Source organism: Phyllobates terribilis, unplaced genomic scaffold, assembly GCF_046119375.1.
Source record: "Phyllobates terribilis strain yellow unplaced genomic scaffold, ASM4611937v1 Scaffold_3__8_contigs__length_932513732, whole genome shotgun sequence".
In the NCBI taxonomy this organism is placed as follows: domain Eukaryota; kingdom Metazoa; phylum Chordata; class Amphibia; order Anura; family Dendrobatidae; genus Phyllobates; species Phyllobates terribilis.
Genome location: NW_027362763.1, coordinates 144,845,662 through 144,860,750, shown reverse-complemented (window position 1 = coordinate 144,860,750; position 15,089 = coordinate 144,845,662). Strand labels below are relative to the sequence as shown.

The 15,089-nt window shown below is 50.2% G+C and overlaps 1 protein-coding gene across 1 annotated transcript; it reads right to left on the bottom strand.

Annotated features, from left to right (window-relative positions):
• Positions 1-13,877: 13,877 nt before the first annotated feature.
• On the bottom strand, positions 13,878-14,848 carry LOC141258493 (patatin-like phospholipase domain-containing protein 2). The gene has a single exon (XM_073673486.1). The coding sequence runs from the start codon at positions 14,754-14,756 to the stop codon at positions 13,878-13,880; it is 879 nt and encodes a 292-aa protein (XP_073529587.1). The 5' UTR covers positions 14,757-14,848.
• Positions 14,849-15,089: the final 241 nt, after the last annotated feature.

Here is a 15,089-nt window from a genome sequence, read left to right as displayed (position 1 = left end):
CCGCAGGTTCATCCCCGGGTTCACAAAGATGGCAGCCCCTATGCAGGACCTCCTGATAGGACAATCTAAGACCAGAAGCCAAAAGCCACCCTTCAAGTGGGATAAGTTGGAAGAGGATTCCTTCTGCCAACTGAAGATGGCCATCATGGGAGATGAAATTCTGGCCTACCCTGATTATGGCCAGCCTTTTATCCTCCACACCGATGCCAGTAATGTGGGGCTAGGAGCCGTACTGTCCCAAAATCAACAGGGCAGGGAACGAGTGATAGCGTATGCCAGCCGGAAGCTGAGGCCCCCCAAAAGAAACCCGGAGAATTACAGCTCCTTCAAGCTAGAGTTCTTGGCAGTGGTGTGGGCCGTAACAGAACGGTTTAAACATTACCTGGCCTCTGTAAAGTTCACGGTGTACACGGACAACAACCCGTTGACACATCTGGACAATGCTAGACTTGGTGCCCTAGAACAGTGGTGGATGGCTCGGCTGTCAAATTATGACTTCACGATCAAATACCGAGCGGGCCAAACCAATGCCAACGCAGACGCCCTATCCAGAATGACTCACTTACCCGACGAGGAAGAAGATCCAGAAGAGCTGGAGGAGGTGGAGCTCCCTGCGTTTCACCGGTATGGGGCCACCCAATATTCCCACAGTGAAAGGGACAAGAACGTAACCACCATCATGTTCAACCCCTTACCTCATTACGGCTGGGCTGAAACGCAGGATAGTGACCCTGCAGTCAGCCTGGTGAAAGCGATGCTGACCCAGGCAGATGCTTGCCCTGATCCGGATGCTCCAGAGGAAGCTAAGCAGCTATGGAAGGAGAAGAGCAGACTATTCCTTTACGAACGTAAGCTGTGCAGAAGACTTGTCAACCACCGGACGCACGAGCTGACCTGGCAAGTAGTGGTCCCAAGACGAGATGCGGCTATGGTTCTGGAGGCCTACCATGACAGAGCGGGACACTTCGGGTGGAAGAAACTAGAGTTCCTACTGAGAGAACGGTTCTTCTGGATAGGTATGAGAGGGGCCATAGAGAAGTGGTGCAGGAACTGTGGCCCATGTAACCTAAGAAGGAAGGACCATACCAGCCAGAAGACACCCTTGAGGCCCATCGTCACCAGGCAGTCTCTTGAGCTGGTAGCTCTGGATCATGTGAAATTGGCTCCAAGCCGGTCGGGCTACATCTATGCCCTAACAATAGTGGATCACTATTCCCGGTTCCTGGTGGTGGTCCCGGTTAAAGACTTGACAGCCCAAACGGTGGCCAGAGCCTTCCAGCAGCACTTCTGCCACCCACACGGGTATACGGAAGAGGTACTGACAGACCAAGGTCCAGCGTTCGAGGCTGAAGTCTTCCAAGAGTTCTGCAACCTCTACGGCTGTAAGAAGATTCGGACGACGCCTTACCACCCACAAACCAACGGGATGTGTGAGAAAATGAATCAGATAGTCATTGATCTCCTCAAGACGTTGCCCCTGGAAGAACGTAGCCTGTGGCCGGAAAAACTGCCGGACCTGATAGACTTATACAATCATATCCCGGTGAATGCTACCAACTGCACCCCGACTTACCTGATGCGAGCAAGACCAGGTAAGCTGTCTATGGACCTGGAGATGGGAGTCCTGACACCCGAGGACACCTCCCCAGATGTGGACTGGGATACGGAACGGTGGCTACAGTACAAAAAGGTACAGGAGAGCGTGGAGAGGATCCTGGCTCAAGCAAGAGAAAAGCAAGAGAGGCTCTTCAACCAACACGCCCCTGCTGGTCCCCTGGAACCTGGCGAGCAGGTCCTGACGCAGAAGAGAAAGCTTTACAAGCTAGATGACCAGTAGGAGAAAGACCCGTACACAGTACTGCCGTCCAACCACGACAACTTGAAGGTATGTGTAATAAGCAAGGATGGAGGAGAGACCCCGAAAACTGTCTCCAGAGACCACCTAAAACAGTGCCCCAAGCAACTACAGAGTGCAAGTGAAGATCAAGATGACCTTGAGCCCGCAGTGGACAAGGAAGAAATGGTCAGCACCGTTCTCGGAGAGTTCCCCCGGTCCTGGACTCGGATAAACGAAGCAATAGTGGTACCCGTCCTACACTTCCTTCAACTAACCCAGCAAGAACCTACAGGAGGGCAAGAAGAGTCAGAAGAACAAGCAGCCCCGGAGGCAGAAGAACCCATGCCAGCAGCCCAGGAGAGTCAACCCTCTGCTGACAGTGAGCCTGCCATGCCTGCGGTAAGCCAAAGGACCCGCAGACAGCTGCCTGAACTGCCTGTAAACCCAGCTAATAGCTGTACCCTAAATGCTAGTGGGGAAATCCAGGTTAGACCACCACCAGACAGTGAGTTACGCAGGTCAACCCGGAGCACTAGGGGGCAGATACCCGCTCGCTGGAAAATATAGGGTGTATTAAGAACTGTAAATAACCCTTATAAATAATTGTCAAATGTTGAAATGTTTGAAAAGTTAATTGCATGACCAGTGATTATGTGTTTCAGTTTCTTTCAGTTAACCCAATGGACTAACAGGTTATGAACTTTGAGTAACCGGGACTGCTTGTAAATAATTGCACAAAGTGCCTCCTTTTGAACCTTAACCGAGGAATGAATAAAGACTGTCAAGGACTCGGGGCTAGGAGAGACCCCCACCTGGTTTAAGCTCCCTTTTGCTGGTGATATGGACACCCGGTCACAGACCACACTGTGACCTAAAGAACTCAATTGTGTTTTGTTTGTTGCCATGTATTAATGTTGTGTTTATGGTCGTGCATATGTTACCCGGTTGTTTTTGGCCAAAAAGGCTTAGTCCCGGAGTACTAAACTTTTACTAGGGGGGAATGTGTCACCCCAGGCCTGGATGCCACAAATATTAAAGCCTGTGTCTGAGAGCAGGAGGGAGGTTCCCTGATTAGGGACAATTAGCATGCAGCTCCTCCTGTCCCAGGCCAGTAGGGGGAGCAGGTTGCCCTATAAAAGCTGGAACTGGGGCAGGGTTAGAGAGACCAGAACCCACTTCTGAAGTGACCGGAAGGGTTCCTTAGAGGATGGGACAGGTCAGCAGCAGCTAAGGAGTCCATGAGGCAGAGGAGGAACTGCAGGCCAGGGACAGAGGCGACGAGAGCCGGTCCTGGCAAAGAATTAATCTAACCGGACATTGGGGTCCGAGGCTGTAAAGACTCTAAGTCCAGCAGCAGAGAACCAATCTGCGGGGGATTTCATGTCCTTTGGCCTAAGAAGCCCGGAGGCTCCGCCACAACAGAAGGGACCAGCAAAGCCAATAGAGGCCAGAGGTAAAAGGAGCCCAAGTTGCAAGCCATACGGGTGAGAATACACGGCACGCTCAGGGACGTTGGCTATTTTACCACTAAAGGGGGAAATAGTCAGAAAGAGCTTAGAGAGCACGGTAGGCCTACACCCTCACCCTGACCAGAGGGGCTTCCCAAGTGTTCTCAGACATCCAGGCCCCCTTCTAGCCGGTACTGTTGTTGGATCATTACCATCTGTTACAATAAAGACCCTGAACTGTTTAAGCGGACTCTGCATTCTGACCATCGCGGCCGGAACTATCACCGCCAACATCCACCTACACTGCCCTGGGGCTACACTCCTCCCGTGGGGAGTTATACCATTCCTGTGCTGCTCACCAACACCAGCCTTAGCGGTCTGTCCTGCAGCGGCGGTTATCCCTGACCGCAATCCACGGGTGGCGTAGTCGGACTTTCATATTCACAAATCTATAAATAGACTGCTACAACATTGGTTTGACCACCCTGAGCCACGGGACCGGGTTGCCACTACTACCCCCATCAGCACCGTACACCAGAAGACTCTGTTTCGAGTACCCCACTGCCCAGGGGGCGAGTCACAGAACGAAGGGCACAGGAGGAGAGGGGGATGTTTAAAAACGGACACTTTAGTTCCCGTTTTGTATTAGTTTTTGTTCCGTTTTTAACATATCTGATTTCACGAGAGATGTCTGTGTGTACCACTAGAGTCCTGGGCATGCGCAGTGCTTAAAAAATGGATCCTTTAATGGATGACATATTGCATGACTATCCATTTTGATCCATTTTCTACATTTCAATGTTAAAAGAAAATGATCCTATTGCTATTTGTTTTTTTTCGACATACTGTAAATGAAACAGTTGTGTACACTATATTTTGTGATCTAGCTAGACAACAGGTAGCAGCTGGAAAGGAGGCATATGGAAGACCTTTCATGACACTTAGGTTCACATTCAAATGAATGGTTTCCCTGGAACATTTTATTTATTTTTTTATAATCTTAAAATGGATGCAAAAATAGAAATAACTACTAGACATGTGACCAAAGCTTTAGTAGTCATTTATCGGGAACCTACTCAAACCTCCTGCTCTGTGGCCTCCCTTCTAACACTCTCGCACCCCTTCAATCTATCCTAAACTCTGCTGTCCAACTAATCCACCTGTCCCCTCGCTATTCCCCGGCCTCTCCCCTCTGTCAATCCCTTCACTAGCTCCCCATTGCCCAGAAACTCGAGTTCAAGACCCTAACCCTGTTATACAAAGCCATCCACAACCTGTCTCCTCCATACATCTGTGGCCTAGTCTCCGGGTACATACCTGCACGCAACCTCCCATCCTCACAAGATCTCCTTCTCTACTCCCCTCTTATCTCCTCTTTCCACAATCGTATACAAGATTTCTCCCGTGCATTCCCCCTACTCTGGAACTGTGTACCCCAACATATCAGACTCTCGCCTACTATGGAAACCTTCAAAAGGAACCTGAAGACCCACCTCTTCTGACAAGCCTACAACCTGCATTAACCACCGCTCCACTATACCTCTGCACGACCAGCTCTACCCTCATCTACTGTATCCTCACCCATCCTTTGTAGAATGTAAGCAGAGTCCTCTTCCCTCTGTACCAGTCTATCAATGTTAGTTTGTTTACTTTAAGTTATATTTGTATTTTGTATGTAACCCCTTCTTATGTACGGAACCATGGAATCAATGGTGCTATATAAATAATAATAATAATAACCTTCATTATTTCCTCTGATAGGGGAAAAATGATAACTGTGTGTTTGGGTGCATCCAATTCATTGTTCTATTTGTGCCCTTTTTGAAGTCTATTTTCTGTGCTCGCCAGTTTTTCTTTTTTTGTTTTCCGCGGAGTTTAGTGATTCCAGATGTTTTCGCCTGATTATTCAATTGAGACTTTTTAAAAAGTCACAAAATGTGGCAGAAATCTACTCCAGCAAAAGCAACAAATAAAGGTTAGTGACAGGAAAGAGGCCCTTTTTGCCAAATTCGTGAACTGCTTGTGCCACTTTGATGAATTTGGTGCAACAAATGTCAACGAATACTACAAGACAAAAAAAGGAAAAGTAACTTAAAAACCTGCAAATGAGGCAGGGTTGCTGCTAAAGATGGCTGTTATCAGCAGGAGTGGGGTGATGCTGTAGGCCATGGGCTCTCAGAAGATGTCGACCAGCGTCTCCTTTCCTGTAGATTTCCCGGCGATGGGCTTCGGGAAAATGGCCGCCGCATGTGGCCATTTTCACTGGCATCTTCTGAGAGATCAGGGCTCGCAGGAATACCCAACTCCTGATGCCGCCACCAGCCTCCTGAAGCAGGGACCCTGCCTCCTGTCACCCCGCTCCACCGTTGTTGCCCCCCAGGTGAGTTACTATTAAAACAGACTAAAAGACGCACCACCATTTTATTTAAAACTTTTTTTTCCTATTTTGCACCCCAAAATTTGTGGTGTGTCTTCTTGTCCGCAAAATACAGTAATTGAGGGGCCCATTCTAGTATGGCCTCATCCCATCTTGATGGGTAGTAAAAACCCACAAAGAAATGGTGTCTCCATATAGGCTCCAGTGCTAAGCGCCAAGATACAGTAATAAGAAATGCATTTGAGTCAAGAATATGGGATAGGGAAACCAGATTGCGGGGGTTACATGTGGGGGCTATGTATGCTTTATGGGGTCACTTTTCCTTACAATCACAACACAAACTTCTATTACTCCCTGCTGGGAAATAAATGTTTGTGAACTGAATGGCACATTTGCAGTAGCATCAACATGATTGATAATTTTGCGATAGCTGTTACGGGTCCGAATGGTGGAACCACTGTGCCATGGAAAAAGGAGGGACCGGAGGGGTGTAACTATGGGCCTCACCCAGAACATCCCTGGCAATACGGCGGGTTAGTCGACTCCATGAGCCATGGAGGGACCGGAAGGAGGACCAGGTGCTACTCTGGGACTGACCTCGTGTGAGAGTAGGCGACTCCCAAGGGACTGATGACAGACACCAACTGACATGGCAGATAGGCTGGCAGATGAGCACAGCTGGTAGGCAGGCACTGCTGATAGGCAGACAGGAGTGGCTGGTAGGCAGACAGGTGGGCACGGCTGATAGGCTGGAAGGATCGGCTGATAGGCTGGTCGGCAGCACTGGGACCTGAGGGCTGGAGAGAGTGTTAATACACAAACTACAACATTTCACAGGCACTTCCATTTTGGGGAGGTGCCTTGGCTGGCCACATTTTAGGATGGCGCGAGTGGTCCCTTTAAGAATCAGGGAGCGTGCGCGCCTTAAGCACGGTTTCCGGGGATCCACGCACGGTGCGCGGACCCTGGGCATTCACAGCGTAGGAAACAGGAGGAGGGGTGGTGGACGCAGGACTGTGGCCATGGCAGTAAGGGGATTGGTAAGGAGGCAGAGACGCCAGCACTACAGTACCGCCCCTTTATGCTCCCTCTTCTTCAAGTCCGCAAGAAATTTTTCCAGGAGAAGAGGAGCGTGAATGTTCTCCCTGAGCTCCCATGACCTCTCTTCAGGACCAAACCCCTTACAATCCACAAGAAAAAAAGTTTTTCCTCTTACCTTCTTAGTAGCCAGAATGTTCTCTACTTCAAAAATGTCCTCAGTGCAAACTGGGGCTGGAGTGGTACCCAGATCATCAGAGAAAGGATTGAGGATGTCAGACTTGAAAGGAGTTGAGAATCCGTAAGGAGGCAGGGAGTTTCAACTTGTACGCCACTGCATTAATCTGCCTCAGAATCTTGAAAGGACCGATGTACCACAGAGCCAACTTGTATAAAGGTTTTTTGAGACAATGAGACAAACATACTTGGATGTTAACCAAACCTTGTCCCCTGGACGTAATACTGGCGGATCCAGACGTCTCTTGTGTGCATGTCTCTTCATCCGCTCAAAGGACTGTAGCAATGAAGACTTTGTGTCCTCCCAGATCACAGAAAAGTTTTTAACAAGAGACTCAGTGGCAGGATTGTCAACAGAAGTGGAAACAGGAAACGGGATATTGGGATGCTGACCGTATACCACGAAAAACAGAGATTTGGCAGTGTATTCACTCACATGATTATTGTAGGAAAATTTGGCCCAAGGCAGGAGTTCCACCCAGTTGCTATGGTGGGCGTTGACGAAGTGCCGAAGGAAGCTAGTGAGGATCTGATTGATACGCTCAACCTGGCCATTAGACTGTGGGTGTTAAGCCGATGAGAAATCCTATGCGACATTCGGAAGCTTGCAAGTGGCTCTCCAGAAGCGTGAGGTAAACTGGACCCCTCTATCTGAGACAATATGAAGAGGTAAGCTGTAGAGATGGAAGGTGTGAAGAATGAACTCTTTAGCCAGCACTGGTGCAGAGGGTAGACCAGGCAGAGGAATGAAGTGAGCCATCTTGGAGAAGCAGTCAGCTACCACCCAAATGACAGTACAACCAGCCAATACAGGGAGATCCGTGATGAAATCCATTGCAATATGCTCCCATGGAGTGGAAGTCACAGGTAAAGGAAGAAGTCGACCCATTGGAAGTTGCCTAGGAGTCTTGTTTCGGGCACAGGAAGAGCAGGCAGTGACAAAATCCACAACATCCTTACGTAGGGTCGGCCACTAATAATGTCAGGAAATAAGCAGAGCCATTTTATTCTGTCCGGCGTGGCCTGCCAGTTTAGACGAATGCCCCCAGAGTAGGATACTCTTCCTATCTGGAGCAGCCACAAAAGTCTTATCTGGGGGAAGACGAGACAGATAAAATGGAGCAACCGTAATAATTCTGGAGGGCTAAATGATGTGTTGAGGCTCCTTCTCTTGGTCAGTCAACAGAAATGATCTGGAGAGCACATCTGCCTTGATATTTTTATCCCCCGACCGGAAGTGGAGAATAAAATTGAAGCGGGCAAAGAATAGAGACCATCTAGCCTGACGAGGGTTAAGTCGTTGAGCGGACTGCAAGTAGGCAAAATTCTTTTGATCCGTGTAGATGACCACCGGATGCAGGCCCTACTCTAGTAAGAGTCGCCATTTCTCCAGCGCCAGCTTGATGGCAAGCAGTTCCCGATCTCCAATGGAATAATTGTGCTCCGAGGAAGAGAAGAGCTTGGAAAAGAAGCTGCAGGTCACCATTCACCCGGACAAGGATTTCTGGGTGAGGACTGCTCCGGCCCCAGAAAAAGAAGCATCTACCTCCAGGAAGAACTGCTTATTACCATCAGGATGATGCAGTACTGGAGCAGAAGAGAAGGCTTGTTTCAAGGACACAAATCCATTTTCCATCCCGGGAGTCCATTCCTTGGGATTAACCCCTTTGTGGGTCAGGGCAGTGATGAGAGCAGTCCGGAAAGAGAAATGAGGAATGAACAGGCGGCAATAATTTGGAAATCCTAGAAACCGTTAAATAGCCTTCAGTCCTTCAGGTCGGGGCCACTTCAGAATGGCAGATACCTTCTAGGGATCCATCTTAAGGCCGGTCTCTGAGATAATGTATCCCAGGAATGGAAGAGAGCTTTGCTCAAAAATGCATTTCTCGAATTTGGCATATAAACAATTCTTCCTGAGCCTCTGTAATACCTGTCAAACGTCTCTCCGATGTGAGGGCAGATCTGGAGAGAACACCAAGATATTGTCCAGGTACACCACCATGCACGTGCATAAAAGATCTCTGAAGATGTCATTCACTAGCTCCTGAAACACTGCTGGTGCGTTGCAGAGTCCAAAGGGCATCACGCGGTACTAGTAGTGGCTATCCTGAGTGTTGAATGCCATCTTCTATTCGTCACCTTGGCGAATCTCGACCAGATTGCATGCTCCACGGAGATCAAGCTTAGTGAAGATCTTTGCACTTTTGAGGCTATCAAATAACTCAGAAATGTGAGGCAGTGGATACTTGTTCTTTATAGTTATTTAATTAAGTCACTTAAAGTCTATACAAGGCCGAAGAGAGCCGTCCTTCTTCTTGACAAAGAAGAATCCTGCTCCAGCCGGAGAGGTGGATTTCTGGATAAATCCCCTAGCAAGATTCTCCTCAATGTAGTCTGACATGGCACGGGTCTCGACCAAGGACAGGAGGTAATTTCGACCACGGGGAGGTGAGGCACCGGGGATGAGATCGATGGGACAGTCATATGGCCTATGAGGAGGTAGTGCCTCAGCCTCTTTCTTGTCAAAGATGTCCGTGTAAGACCAGTAGGGTGCCAGCAAGCCAGGTAGATTAGATGGAGTGGAAGCAGGTCTACCAGGACGAACAGAAACCAGGCAGGTTTTGTGACACTCCTGACCCCAGCAGAGCACCCCTCTTGAACTCAAATTCAAGACCGGCTCATGTCTCTGTAACGATGGCAGACCTAACAATAGGGAATGGGAGAGACCGGACAGCACATAGGAATGCTGCACTCAGAGAAAATCTCCTTCTATCTGAAGAACCACCAGCTCGGTGACAAACAGAATGGACTCGGCTAGGGGTCTTCCATCCACCGAAGAAACTGCCAACGGATCCGGAAGATATTGGATAGGGATCTGGTTCCGCTCCACAATGGCTTTTTGTATGAGGTTCCCAGCAGCTCCAAAATCAAGATAGGCAGTCTCGACAAAATGGATGTTGCTGCAGGATATGGCTACTGACAGCATCTGGGATGGAGAGAAAAGATTGTTGCCAGGATGACCTCTCCAAGCAATCCTAGGCTCTGAAGTTTCCCGGCCTCTCAGGACAAGAGCGGATTACATGCTCTGGACTGCCACAATAAAAGCATCTTTCTTCAGCGCGGCAGACCTCCTGGCGAGTTTTGAGTATCGCCACCTGGTCAACTTGCATAGCTTCAGAGGTGGATGCTGAGGCAGAGGCTTGTTGCGAGACCGGTCTCTGAAAGGTAGGTGCTAGGCGTAAATGTCTTCTTTCATGGACCACCTCCTTAGAACGCTCCTGGAACCTGATGTCAATCCACGTGGCAAGAGACACTAGGTGATTGAAAGAGGAGGGAATGTCGCGACCGGCCAGCTCATCTTTGATTCACCCAGAAAGGCCTTCCCAAAAAGTAGTCACCAGGGCCTCGTTATTCCAGGTGAGTTCAGACGAGAGGGTGCGGAAACGTATAGCATACTGGCCCACTGTGAGGTCTCCCTTTTGCAGACGGAGGAGAGCAGAGGCTGTAGAGGACGCATGGCCGGACTCATCGAATACCCTCCGTAAGGCCTCGAGGAAAGCCTGGAGATTAGACTCCAGAGGGTCCACCCTCTCCCATATGGAGATGAGACATGATGATGGCCACTTTAGCCCGGTCAGAAGCAAACTGATGAGCCAGGAACTCAAAGTGCAGTGTGCACTGATTTATGAAGCCCTGACATAGAACGGGATCACCGCCAAATTGTGGAGGGGCAGACAGTCGAGGTCCAAAGCTGAATACAGCACCGCCACTGGGTTGAAGTGGAGCGGTTACCGCTTGGGTAGAGCCAGACACAGCCGGGGTAGACAGTGCATCCAGGCGGGAGTGTATAGTCCACAGGAAGGACAGGATTGTATCCTGTTGCGATCTCTGGCAGGAGACCTCTTGGCAAACGTCCGAGACCGAGGGGGCCTGGGAGCTACCGGATTCCATCGCCTGTGCAAACTGTTACGGGTCCGGATGGTGGAACCACTGTGCCGTGGAATAAGGAGGGACCAGAGGGGCGTAACTATGGGCCTCACCCAGACCAACCCTGGCAATACGGCGGCTTAGTCGACTCCGTGAGCCAGGGAGGGACCGGGAAGGTGGACCAGGTGCTACTAAGGGACCGACCTCATGTGAGAGTAGGCGACTCCCATGAGACTGATGACAGACACTGACTGACATGACAGATAGGCTGGCAGATGAGCACAGCTGGTAGGCAGGCACTGCTGGTAGGTGGACAGGCATGGCTGGTAGGCAGACAGGCAGGCACGGCTGATAGGCTGGAAGGATCGACTGATAGACAGGCTGGTGGGCAGCGCTGGGGCTTGAGGGCTGGAGAGAGTGTTAGCACTCAAACTACAACTTTGCACAGGCACCTCCATTTTGGGGGAGGTGCCTTAAATAGAGGATGTCCAGCCATTGGCCGGGGACATTTTAGGACGGCACGCACGGCCCCTTTAAGAAGCAGGGAGCTTGCGCGCACACCCTAAGCACAGTTTCTGGGGATCTGCATGCGTGAAAGACAGGCGGAGGACGCAGGACCAGGGCTGTGGTGGTATGGTGATCGGCATCTCTGCCAGGCAGGAGGCAGAGATGCCGGCCCTACAATAGCCTTAATGTTGTAAGAGATCACATAAGATCACATAAGGCCTCATTCAGAGGTTAGTTTTTTTGATGTACGAGAAAAATAAATTGAGTTTCATCAGAGTTTGATCAGAGTTTTGAAAAAAAAAATTTCTCCACTTTCTCCTATTAGTAAAAAATGGACAGCACATGGATGACATCTGAATGCTGTCAGATTTTTCCGCAAACCCATAGACTTGCATTGCCAGATTTTTGTCTGATACTCCGATCAATATCAGACTTGACTGCGCAATTTTGGACAGGCCACTTAGTCTGAGGAAAAAAATCTGACATGTGTACAGCCCCATAAACTATTATAGGTACAAGTGCTATCTGCAAACTAACATGTGAATGAGGCCTTGCTTAGAATGAAAATGTAATAATGAATGAGAAGTATAGTTAGGTCCATATATATTTGGACAGAGACAACATTTTTCTAATTTTGGTTCTAGACATTACCACAATGAATTTTAAACAAAAAATTCAGATGCAGTTGAAGTTCAGACTTTCAGCTTTCATTTGAGGGTATCCACATTAAAATTGGATGAAGGGTTTAGGAGTTTCAGCTGCTTAACATGTGCCACCCTGTTTTTAAAGGGACCAAAAGTAATTGGACAATTGACTCCAAGGCTATTTCATGGACAGGTGTGGGCAATCCTTTCGTTATATCATTCTCAATTAAGCAGATAAAAGGCCTGGAGTTGATTTGAGGTGTGGTGCTTGCATTTGGAAGGTTTTGCTGTGAAGTAAACATGCGGTCAAAGGAGCTCTCCATGAAGGTGAAACAAGCCATCCTTAAGCTGCAAAAACAGAAAAAACCCTTATGAGAAATTGCTACAATATTAGGAGTGGCAAAATCTACAGTTTGGTACATCCTGAGAAAGAAAGAAAGCACTGGTGAACTCATCAATGCAAAAAGACCTGGGCGCCCACGGAAGACAACAGTGGTGGATGATCGCAGAATAATCTCCATGGTGAAGAGAAACCCCTTCACAACAGCCAACCAAGTGAACAACACTCTCCAGGAGGTAGGCGTATCAACATCCAAATCTACCATAAAGAGAAGACTGCATGAAAGTAAATACAGAGGGTTCACTGCACGGTGCAAGCCACTCATAACCATCAAGAATAAAAAGGCTAGACTGGAATTTGCTAAGAAACATCTAAAAAAGCCAGCACAGTTCTGGAAGAACATTCTTTGGACAGATGAAACCAAGATCAACCTCTACCAGTGTAGCGTCGGCGTCCCTGCCTCCTGCTAGGCAGGGACGCCGTTTCCCTCACCTCTCCGCTCCGTGCCCGGCGGCTTCCTCCCGCTCTGCTGGCAGCGCGCGCTGCTTCCCGGCCTCTGTGCTTAGGGCGTGCGCGCGCTCCCCCTCTCTTAAAGGGGCCGCGCGCGCCGTCCTAAGGAGTCCCCGGCCAATGGCCGGAGGACCTCACGATATATAAGGCACCTCCTCCAAAATGGAGGTGCCTGAGCAATGTTGTTGCAAAGCCTTTCAACTCTGCTTCAGCCCTCAGGTCCCGTTACCAGATACCTGCCAGTCACCTGCCAGATCTCTGCTTGATTCCTACCTGATTCCTGTCTATCTGCTTGCATTCCTGCGGTCCGACAGTCTGCCTACCAACACCTGTCAGTCTGTCTTGTCTATGGATCTGCCTGCCCACTCACCTGGGAGCGCTCACCTGCTACCTGCCTGCTAGCCTACCTGGAGGCTCAGCCGTCACTTGCCGCGACCACCTGCCTGTCCAGAGACTCTTGCCCGCTCACCTGGGAGCGTTCACCTGCTTTCTGCCTGCTAGCCTACCTGGAGGCTCTGCCGTCACTTGCCGTGACCACCTGCCTGTCCAGAGACTCTTGACTGCTCACCTGGGAGCGCTCACCTGCTAACCTGCTTGCTAGCCTACCTGGAGGCTCAGCCGTCACTTACCGTGACCACCTGCCTGTCCAGAGACTCTTGCCCGCTCACCTGGGAGCGCTCACCTGCTACCTGCCTGCTAGCCTACCTGGAGGCTCTGCTATCACTTGCCATGACCACCTGCCTGTCTAGAGACTCTTATCCTGCTGTCACTTGCCGTGACCACCTGCCTGTCTAGAGACTTTTACCCTGCTGTCACTTGCCGTGACCATCCGCCTGTCAAGAGACTGTCCCCGTCACTTGCCGTGACCTCCTGCCCTTCTACCCAGAGACTGTCCCTGTCACTTGCTGTGACTACCTGCCCGCCTTCCCTGGGAGCCACCCGCTTCCTTACAAGGACTTCCCCTTTGTATAGTTGCTCAGAGGTTCCACCTCCCAAACCCGTTACAGTTTGTTCAGGCCCCCTCTGCCGCAGCGCTCTCTGCCACCTGATCCTCCCGTTCTCTGCCCTCTTCATTCTGATTGGCAGGTGCAGGCAGGGCCAGGCACCTCATAACCCGTGGCCGGTTCAGCAGACCATTCTTCTTTAAATAATGCAGAGCATCCCTGTATCCCTGCTTGCACATATCTTTCAAAACCTGCGGTTCTGGAGGGAACAAGGCTTTGGACAGTCGGTACAAGTTACTGAGGTTAAACTGGATGCTTGTGTTGGTGACCCTGAGCTCGTGGATGTTGGTGCAGCCATCACGGGGACAAATGTCGCTCTCACCGGAGAAGGGAGACACGGTAATGGTGTTCTTCAGCTCATACTGGGGGAGGTTATCAGAAATCCCACCATCAACGTACCTCACTCCTTGTAGGCACGGAGGGATGAGTCCACAGTATACAGGTATAAATGTACTGCATACACAGGCCTGTATAAGCTCCTCCTTGGTGTTGAACTGAGTCAGCAGCACGTTCTCCCCATCAGACACGCGTGTCAGGGATATCCCCAGCCTTCCACAAGCATGCTCGTGAGCATCGTCTGGCAAGGTCTTGTATAGGCAATGCCGAATAATCTTCACCAGATTAAATGATGGATGCAGGGGGCCCAGGAACCGCTTCCTCGCCTCCTTGGAGACATCAATGATGTTGGCACCTGCCTCACTCAGGCAGGCTCCGCTTACCAGCGCGGTGGCGGTCAGGGCACCGGCGGACGCTCCATAGATGTTCTTGGCGTTCTCCACCAGGAATGGTGCGTGCTCCTTCAGACAACTGGCGACTCCGATGTGGTAAATCCCCAGGAACCCGCAGCCCGCAATGGAGATGTTCCAGGGGGAGTCCAGGGGGAACATGTCCGACCGTCAGCTATCCGCTATACTGCACAGGAAGACAAGCCACAGATCAGGCACCATCCGCTGCCCCCTTCCGCCAGCTCTGCGCCATTTACCTCTGTCCGCTGCTGAGACCCGGACCATGTCTGAATATATTGAGGAGAATCTGGCCCGGGGATTTATCCGGAAATCTACCTCCCTGGCGGGAGCAGGCTTCTTCTTCATCAAAAAGAAGGACGGCTCACTCCGTCCCTGTATAGACTATAGAGGCCATAACCAGATCACGGTGAAGAATAAATACCCCCTTCCGCTCATTCCTGAATTATTTGACCGTCTAAGGGGGGCTAGAATCTT